Source organism: Telopea speciosissima, unplaced genomic scaffold (assembly GCF_018873765.1).
Source record: "Telopea speciosissima isolate NSW1024214 ecotype Mountain lineage unplaced genomic scaffold, Tspe_v1 Tspe_v1.0524, whole genome shotgun sequence".
Taxonomy (NCBI): Eukaryota; Viridiplantae; Streptophyta; class Magnoliopsida; order Proteales; family Proteaceae; genus Telopea; species Telopea speciosissima.
In genome coordinates, this window is record NW_025317860.1 from 1 (window position 1) to 10,261 (window position 10,261).

Sequence of the window (10,261 nt, forward strand, 5' to 3'; positions counted from 1 at the left end):
GAAAATTCAGATCCTTCCATAGCAGGTGAGTGTTCTGTCTCTGAAAGCGGATGGTGTACTAGCACCTACCACTCTCTGTCTCTCTCTTGTGAGCAAGTAGATCGTTTCATGCTCAAAAGAAAGAAATGGAGAGCAGGAGCTACTAATGGACCCTTGCTCCCAGGAGAAGGTAAACTAGCACCCTTTATAATCCTCTTTCATTCCCTAAAAGTGTGGGGCAGTTTGGGGTGGAGATGTCGATATTTGGCAGCTCAGACATCCAACGGTATCAAACTTAAGAAAAAAAAAAATATATCGAAATCAATGAGCTAAGATCGTTGGATGTCCGAGCTGCCAGGTGTCAACATCTCCACCCCTAACGACTACATTGCACATTTTAGGGAATTGGAGAGGATTAAAATCCTCTTGATCTGTGCTCATATGAAATGACCTCTTTGCACATTTTACATTACTCCTCTCCTTGTTGGTTTGCTCCCCATGTGGCTTGCTCAAAATCCTCTCTACCCCCTGTGTATGAAACTATTTCATGGTGCACTCATTGTCCTGAGGGAGGGGGGGGGGGGGGAGGGGTTTAGTAATTAGATATGGTATCACTTTCAAGCGATATCAGTTTGTAATTGTATGGAACAGATTTGCCCCTGATTTCATTCAAAAATCAATTTTTTTTTTTACCATTTTTCCCTTGGTATAGTGATCCACCAATATGGGATCATCGATCAATACGGTGGATTCGATATTGATACCTCAAATCATGATCCTAAGTCCTAACAGACCTTTTGCCAAAATACGGAGAGAGCTTAAACAACCATTAAGGAAAAAGATCGAAAATGCGCCAATGCACCACACTAGAATTCAATTGTCCTCTCAATTTTTACCAAAAAAAAAATTTATCCTTTTAACACTTAAGAGTATAAAAAGACGTCATTACTCATATTTTTACGATTGAATTCTTAAGTGGAGTGCACCGCACTTGAGAAGATGAAAATCCAATAAAGACCGATTATAACTGATTAGATAAAAAGACATAAAATGACCTAATCAATCATAAGGACGGAGTCCATATTGGTAATTGGCACGTTTTCATGCATCAGAGCCTACATCTCCGGTTGTACATTTATACAGGGAAGTCTTTTCGGTTCCAATAAATCTGTCTCTCTCTCTCTGGTTTTGGAGAATTGGGGGTGTGAACGGTAGAGAGTGAGACGCCAAATCAAGCATGGCTATCGCCTCCTGCAAAATTTCTGCCCTCTGTGCTCTCCATAGACCCTTCTCTCCGTCTCTAACCTTACATCCTGCGCAAACCCTGATAAAGCTCCTCTCAGTCAGAAGCAGAGCTTTCTACTCAGCCGCAAGAACACATACTGACCCATTCTGTCATTCGTCACCGTCGCCAATAATCCCCCTCCAACCTATAAACCCCAAATCAAACATTAACAAACCACTCGTATCCAGATCCTTTGCCACAACCTCCGACCTCTCTTCCACAGAAAATTTACCTACCGCCCCCAAAACCCTAAAATCCCGTCTTGCCGATGGCGATACCCTCTATGGTCTTTTCCTCCTCAGCTTCTCCCCAACCATCGCCGAGATAGCGGGTCTTGCGGGCTACGACTACGTGGTGGTTGACATGGAGCACGGCCACGGCGGAGTCTCCGACGCTCTCCCTTGCCTCCGAGCTCTGGCAGCCACCGGCACTCCCGCGATCCTCCGGCTGCCAGAATCTTCGGCCATGTGGGCCAAGAAGGCCCTGGATCTGGGACCCCAGGGAATCATGTTCCCCATGATCGAGGGAGCTAAATCGGCGAAGAAGGCTGTTTCGTACTGTCGATTTCCGCCGGCTGGGGAGAGGGGATCGGCGCACACTGTGGTGAGGGCGTCCAAGTACGGTATCGACACGGGCTACCTCAGCAACTACGAGGAGGAGCTTCTGATCATGTGCCAGGTGGAATCGGAGGAAGGCGTGAAGAAGATCGAGGACATTGCTGCCGTCGATGGAGTGGATTGTATCCAAATGGGTCCATTGGATCTGAGTGCGAGCTTGGGGTACTTGTGGGATCCAGGGAATAAGAAAGTGAGGGAAGTAATGCGCACGGCGGAGAAGGGGGTCTTGGGATCGGGGACGACGAAGAAAGAGAAAGGAGGAGGTGCGTACTTGGCCGGATTTGCTATGCCGCATGATAGCCCCGATGAGATGAGGGCGCGTGGGTATCACATGATATCGGGTGCGGTGGATGTGGGGATGTTTCGGAGTGCCGCCGTGGAGGATGTGAGGAGGTTTAGGCTGGGTTCGATGAAGGGTTCCGATAACGACGATGACGGAGACGGACGGCAGAAGCAGGTGGATGGGGATGGTAAGGACGACGACACTAAGTACTGGAGTGAGTGAGTGAGTGAGTGAGTGAGTGAGTAATCCCTCACAATGTCAAAATGAAAAGAGTGTGATGAGATGATCCCTGGACTTGACTCCATCGTATTTTGCCTCACACTTTTTATTTTAACCTTTTTAGCTTTTCGTTCGGCTTTGTAAAATCAAATGCTTTCATGGGTTTGATTCATTTCCTTAACCATTCCTTTTCTTTCTTATCCCACTTCGTTGCCAATTCAAGAAGTCATTTCACCGGAGAGAGAAAGAGACAAGAGCATGCTAACAGAGCCTAGCGGCCTTAGGCCCCTGGAGACAGGATTTCAAGAATAGGATCGGGAGTCGCCCAATTCAGATCTGAATCAGCGATTACTGATCCGATTTCTAACAAGTTGATACAGTCAGATTCCTTAGATATTGAAAAAAAGAAAAACACCAGAATCCCCAATTCTAGGGGCTTTTTCAAACTGATTCCGAATTGGCACAGAATGCTTCCGTCTTCTTGGACGAAACATTTTCTCTATTTTTGTTTTTTTGGGAGGGGTGCGTTAAGTGTTTCTTGTGGGGGAGTTGTTGTCTTTTGTGTGGGGGCATGCAGAAGCGTCAATAGGGATGGGATGTTCACCTTTCATGAGGGTGGAGTGGTCATTTCATTCTTTTATTAGGGGAGTACACCAATGGGATGTGGCAAACGGCATTGACTATTAGAGGGCAGTAAGTCATTTCATGTGAGGGGTAAAGAGATAGACACAAGTAGGGCTGTAAACGGATCGGATTCGGTTCAAATAATGCTATATCCGCATCCGCATCCGATTAGCCATCGGACGGATTCGGATAGTGCTAAACGGATACGGACACAGATATGGATTGGATATTTTATCCGTTTACATGTAAATATAGCTTTTCGAATAGCTATAGCCTATCTGCATCCGCATCCGTTTAACTTTCGGACGGATTTGGATAGTACTAAACGAATACGAAAATGGATTTCTGCTATTCATTTACACCCCTAGACACAAGAGACTTCAGAGCTATGCCAATGCTCCTTGGGTGTATCTCTCAGCTGCAATAAGGACCCTGGATGTTATTTCAGAAGGGAAGAGAGATAGACTTGAGAGCTATGCCAAGTCTCTCGCCATTTGGAACCTTTGGCTGGCCTTTAACGATGCATCTTTTAGAAACATTATCAGAAAGTGCGCATTTTGTCGATTTCCTCATCACTATGTGTTTTGCTAACGAATTCTATTCTTTAAGTGCTCCCAACAACATCCTTCAGCATCAAGTCTGGATAGCTAGCATGGCTTCCCCCACCTTCTGGAAATTACATCAAAATTAATGTGGATTGACCTGCTCTTGGCACTCTTGGGCCGGCAGATATTTGCGGAATTGTTCGAAATTCTAATGGAGATTTCATTGCAGCAGTATTTGCAAAATTTGTTGGATCAATGTACTCTTATGTGGCTGAAGCCTCTTGCTATTCGACCAGCTCTCCATATTGCATTATCCAAAGGTTTCTCTTATGGGTTTTTTTTTTTTTTTGGATAAAGAAGGTTTCTCGTATGTTATTGTTGAAGCCTGAAAGCGGGTTGCTTGCTTGTTGATTTTTCAAAATTTTCACAAGTTTACAGTGAATTTTATGGCAGATAACTCCTATTATCGCTGACTGTTTCTCAATGGTCTCTCGATTAGTTCTCCAGGTCACAGTTCAGCATATTTTTAGACAATGCAATATGGTTGTTGATGCTCTTGTTGGTTTTGGGGATAAACATCAATTTTGTTATCATTGTTATGTAAAAGTTAATGTTGAATAAATAGGATGTCATTTGGATTAGTCACATGTCAAAATTTTTTATTTTCTTAAAAATTTTTAAAGCTTCATTTAATATATGCATATTAAATGAACCTAGACTTCAATAATACTTTTAAAAATTCAGCTAAATAATGCATATGTTAAGAGTTCGAAAGAAAAAAATACGTCTTAAATATGATTCCTATTTAAAAAAAAAAAAAGAAAAAAAAAATACATGAATCTATTCAATATGCAATATACATGCACATCACTCAGCAAATACAATAATAGCAACTAGAAGATCAATTTATTATAAAGCACCATATCCAACTAAAATAAACATAATGTAATAACTAACTCACTCAATCCCACCATACATCACTATATAAATACCATAGTCAACATCTTATTCAGAACATTAAAAAACACAATTTGAAATTATCCAAATAATGTCGAAATCATTTCATGTAAAAGGGAGAGCTATATATACAAAGGTGCTAACATATCTGCACTGGCGGCTTAGAGAACCTTTTTCCCCATAACTTGATATATACGAGGATTAAATCTTGGGATCTATATATGGACATAATTTCCTACATTTGCCAGACCAAGAGCCCCATGCTCATTTGTTAACCCAAACTTGACTGAGGTGTGTCCATGTATTTTTTGGACCATAGGTGGAAGCTTTTTGGCAAAGAAAGAAGTGGATTCTAGGTCGTTAAGTTTTGGGCCCCGAATCGTCCAACTATGGTCAAACAACACACACATTGAGGATTGAGCACCCTGCCTGTGGCTCTGGGGGTGTCAAATGCTAGTCCGAATTTTTAGGCCCATTGGCTTCGAGTGGTTAAAGCCCAACATCAAACCGTTTAGTAAACGACCCTAGTGTCGGGCCTAGCCTGATTATGGGAAGGGTTAGTAATGGTGTTTGGTTGTAGACCAAAGGGCATCCGACAGAGCGACCAACACCATTAACAAACCATTTATAGTCCGATTAGGCTGTTTAAGCTTGATTATAGCCCGTTTATAGCCTTTTCAATAGCCTGCTTAGCCAATTAGCCTTTTAAAGCCTTATTATTACTTGATTACCATGAGCTTGATTATGGATCAATAATAACAGATCGAATAGAATGTGCCCATGTCCTACTATCCTAGTCTATGAGGACCGATTTAGACTGGATCTAAATCGACCAGGCCTGACTAGATTTAAACCGGGACTTGGACTTTTGACTCAACTGGCTTCTCGTTTTTCATTCACCGACAGTCTATGAAGTGAAAGGAACCCTTCGTGGTGGGGCCTGGGGGGATTCGAACCCAAATTACGTATTTTTCGCTCACCGTCACCTTACGTCTTACTTACGATATCGTTAATTGGTTTCCCCGACGTGCGACCCTCAAAGACAAAAGAGTCAACCCTCACAAGTCTTAAAGGTGGGTCCCAACTCTCCTACTAGATAAAAGAGAAACTTAAAAGATCACATAATTCAACAATTCAGATCTGACTAAATTTTGATCGAAGGGCAGAGCAGTACTGGTTTCTCCTTCCTATATACACACATGTACACTAGAATTCTCCCTCAGCTCCTCCCTCTCCCCCCTTAGTCCCATTTCCATAGAGGAGTTGGACCAGACTTCCATATTTACTTTGGTAGCTTTTCTCAGAGCTTTCTCTCATTATTCAGTTTTCCTTTTTGCCACTCTCTCCCTCGCTCGCTCGCTCGCTCGCTCGCGAGCAGATCCGACTCTGCAGAGATGGAGGTGTTTTACTACCTTGTTTTCGGTGCCCTCGCGATGATTGTCGGGGCCCTCGAGTTCAGCAAGAACAACAAAGATCGCATCAGTACCTCTTCTGCTTTTAATTCATTTAAGAACAATTACCTCGTTGTCTACTCCCTGATGATGGGTAAGCCAGATCTTATCTTCACCTTTTCAGTTTCCTTTTATCTTTCTTTAAATTTCGGGTAAATTTGGAGTCATTTTGATATGGATGCCTTATTGTCCTTGGATCGGTGAAATGAATCTGTCTGTCACCTTCATTCTGAGGAGTACGGAACTTATCGGGTTCGCAATCAACATTTTCAGTCGTTAAGACTTGGGATCTACATTCCATCGGTGTTTTCACTGCTGTGGATTCAAAAGTGTTTTGTCTGTGTGAAGTCGTTTCCTTTATTCTTCGCCAACTCCTATGATATTCCTTGTTACAGATTTTAATTTATCGTTTAAATCACAGATCGATTGATTTTGTTTTGTTGCACTGCTTTGAGATGTTGAAGACTTCTTACCTCAACTGGCCGCGCTGAAATTACACTAAATTCTTTAACCCCCACCCCCTCCCCTGTCACAAAAAAAAAACACCAGATGTAGGCTAATCTGTAGCACTCAAATAATGTGTGTGATGGATGTAAGAAGCTGGATCGATCAGTTGGATTCTCCTTCTTCAAATTGGCAAAATGGCATAAATCGACCGCTCTCTAGTTGTTAAAGAAGATTTAGTATCTAAGGAGTTGAATCGATTGGTTTTCCTTTTACTGACTTATCATGGTTCCTGCGGCAAATAGCTGGGGATTGGCTGCAGGGTCCTTATGTCTACTACCTCTACAGTACATATGGCTTTGGGAAGGGGGAGATTGGACGGCTCTTTATTGCTGGTTTTGGATCCTCGATGTTGTTTGGCACTATTGTTGGATCTTTGGCGGATAAACAGTAAGATTTCATTTTCCGTACTTGATCTATCAGTGATCAAATTGATTTGCTGGGTCCTTATACCTTCGTGTACCATGTACAGGGGCCGTAAGAGGGCATGTGTTACCTACTGCATTACTTACATCCTGAGTTGCATCACCAAGCATTCTCCTGATTATAAAATTCTCATGGTGGGCCGTGTATTAGGTGGAATCGCCACTTCTCTTCTGTTTTCAGCTTTTGAATCATGGCTTGTTGCAGAACACAATAAGGTGAGGCATTTTGATTTCACCCTTCAATTTAGCAAGTATGCCACCATTACAGGTGGATTTTTCATCTATTACATGCTTGATAATTGAGGCATTCCATGAATCGGTGAAGGCGCACAACAATTGTTCGGTCTTAGCTCTGAACTTAACCTGATCCAGTGACTCCTCTGGTGATTGAATCACAAAGCAACTGTATACCAGTTTGCTTTGAAGTAGTGAAATCCATGGGTGAAAATGCGGAAACACCTGTTGGGTTTGTCACATTTACTAGTGTGGTGATCTCTTGTGGTGCAATCAATCTGTTTGTTTTGTTCAGATGTCCTATAGTGTTTTCTTCTGATGTTTACCATGTTTCTTTTCATCCAGAGGGGCTTTGAGCAACAGTGGCTGTCCTTGACATTCTCTAAGGCAATATTTCTTGGTAATGGTCTCATTGCTATTATCGCTGGATTGCTTGGCAATGTACTCGCTGACACTTTTGAATTTGGGCCGGTTGCTCCTTTTGATGCTGCGGCATGCTTTCTTGCAATTGGGATGGCCATTATATTGTCAACCTGGAGTGAGAACTTTGGGGATCCTTCAGAGAGCAAGGATTTGCTTTCCCAGTTCAAGGGTGCTGCTGTAGCCATTGCTTCTGGTAACTCTCATATCTTTTTCTATCTTCTGTATATCTTGTTTGTCTTCAAGAAAGACATGGCATTAGGATACTCATTAGGTATATCTTAAGGATGTACTATACATGATAAGATTAGGCTCTGTTTGATGAATTGTACTTGAAAATTTTTTGGTTGATGAGTTGGGAGATCTGCTATGGCAAAAATGAATTCCATGGAGTGGTCATACCCTCCTTATTAATCAAGTTCTTTTGTACAGTTAAATTAGAATTGGTAAAAGGTTGGAGTGGGGTTGAGAGGGAGATTCAGTAGCTTGGTTTATGTGCTTCACTTCAGTGATCCCCTTTGCTGTATCTATTTAATGTGGTTGCAATGTGATTTTCATGTCATGTGAAATCAGATGAGAAGATTGCGTTGCTGGGTGCTATACAATCACTGTTTGAAGGTTCCATGTATACCTTTGTGTTTCTATGGACTCCCGCATTGAGCCCAAATGATGAGGAGATACCTCATGGTTTCATTTTTGCAACATTTATGTTGGCTTCAATGTTGGGAAGCTCCATCGCATCTCAGCTCATGGCCCGACCATCCCTCAAAGTTGAGAGCTACATGCAGATTGTTTTTATGATTTCAGCCTCCACCTTCCTGATTCCTGTACTTGCAAATGTATGTATGACCCAGTTCCTTCATCCAAAACTTTTATCTAACGATTTATTTTTATAATGGTATCATCTGATGTCACCCTACCTGGCAACAGTTCTTTGTACCTCCCTCTACGGTGAAAGGTGGAAGCATATCATTTGCAGGTTGCATTCTTCTCTTTGGCTTCTGTACCTTTGAGTCTTGTGTGGGGATATTCTGGCCGTCAATCATGAAAATGAGGTCCCAATATATTCCAGAGGAGGCTCGAAGCACCATCATGAACTTCTTCCGCATTCCTCTTAACATTTTTGTGTGCATTGTGTTGTACAACGTGAGTAGCTTAATGGCTTTACTACATTTGTTGTTTTGACTTACTATGAATTCTTCAATTTAAAATTTAGAAGTTGGGGAGGGGGAGAAAAAATCTCAAATAGAAGAGGAGTTGTATTCCATCATATGGCTTCAAAAGCCTTTCAGTGATCTTACTGGATGCTCACCTTACTGACACCAGCAAACTCTTCTTGATTGCCATGGGAAACCAAGTTCTCTTTCTATATTTTGGTCTGTAGGGGTGATCCTATGAGATGCTGCCTTTTTCTATGCAGTCTTCTTAACTACCATGGCAATCATCTGTCTCCCTCTCCCCCTCTTGGACACAAACACACAAAATATGTTGGGAAGTTTAGAAGGGAAAGGTTGCTGTCTGCATCATAGCACTGCTACTCTTCATCCATTACTGAATAAAATTTCGCTTTCTATGTGAAGGTTAATGCATTTCCTATCACCGTCATGTTTGGCATGTGCTCGATATTCCTCTTCATGGCGGCAGTTTTACAGAGGAGGCTCATGGTAGTTGCAGAGAGCCACAAGCCTAGTAAGTTTCCTTATCAGAAGTTAAAGGATAGTGTTGATAGACAGGGGCTTGGACAATATTTCTGTGGTTTGGTCTCACAGTTCAGGTCCCGATGATGTTAGCTTACACCCCCCCCCCCCCCAAAGTTAATGGTTTCTAGATATAAATCCCAGTTGCAGTATCCGAAGTTTTTGCTTCTTTTTGTTTATATACATGGCCGAATGCTTCATGCAGTAAAGAAACAGTGAATTAAAATGATATAACATCAGATGATATCTTTACTATATGGACTTATTGGTTTGTCCTTTTCTTTTTTCTTCTACAGAATCACAAGATTGGGCTTCAATGAAGGACAAGGACATGGAGTCAGAGCCATTAAAAATCTGATTGCAAGTAAGAAGACGAAAGCGTTGGAAACATGGGGGAAGGTTAAGGGAAACCAGCTTTTCCAGCCGTAATGATGTTGCCTTCGTGGAAATTATAGAAATAAGGAAGTGAGGAAGTTATAGGATATTGCTATATTGATTGAGGATGGATGGATGGATGGATAATTTTTTTTTTCCCTTTCAAGCCAGTGATGGTCTGCTGACGAAGATCTAAACTAAAAAGAAGTATAGCCATTTCTGCAGGACAGAGTGGGGGCAGGATTAGATTTGTTTCGGGATTGCTACTTCTGCAGTGACTGTCACTTGTCACCTTAGTAGTATCAGTATATCTCAGTTGTAGAAGCTAGATATTCCATTTTGTAATGTTGTCTCTTATCTAGTTTTGGATAAGGGGTTGGTAGATTAATTGAGAGAGGTTTTTCCCTTTTCTTTTCTTTGTTTTTTGTCTTTTTTTGGAGGGGGGAGGTGGTGGTGGTGGTTGGGATGGAAGGGGTTTGGTGTGTGCTTTGGCACCACTTTATTTGTTTTCCTGAAGATGCAGAAACAAGTGCTCTCTCCAACATGTTTTAGTATTTAGTGACTTCTACAGTTATGGATGTCAATGATCCTTTTCATTTAACTTCCCCACCCTACACATTATTCAACTTCTTTCACTCGCAACGTT

General features: G+C 42.0%; 2 protein-coding genes across 2 annotated transcripts; both read left to right on the forward strand.

Annotated features, from left to right (window-relative positions):
- The first annotated feature begins 1,355 nt into the window (after window positions 1–1,355).
- LOC122648162 (2-keto-3-deoxy-L-rhamnonate aldolase) lies at window positions 1,356–2,414 on the forward strand. The gene has a single exon (XM_043841408.1). The coding sequence runs from the start codon at window positions 1,628–1,630 to the stop codon at window positions 2,384–2,386; it is 759 nt and encodes a 252-aa protein (XP_043697343.1). The 5' UTR covers window positions 1,356–1,627; the 3' UTR covers window positions 2,387–2,414.
- Window positions 2,415–5,817: 3,403 nt separating this feature from the next.
- Window positions 5,818–9,993, forward strand: LOC122648161 (molybdate-anion transporter-like). The gene is made up of 8 exons (XM_043841406.1): window positions 5,818–6,054; window positions 6,710–6,854; window positions 6,937–7,105; window positions 7,469–7,739; window positions 8,117–8,382; window positions 8,474–8,689; window positions 9,124–9,232; window positions 9,537–9,993. Exons 1-8 carry the CDS (start codon window positions 5,904–5,906, stop codon window positions 9,596–9,598), a joined length of 1,389 nt encoding a protein of 462 aa, XP_043697341.1. The 5' UTR covers window positions 5,818–5,903; the 3' UTR covers window positions 9,599–9,993.
- Window positions 9,994–10,261: the final 268 nt, after the last annotated feature.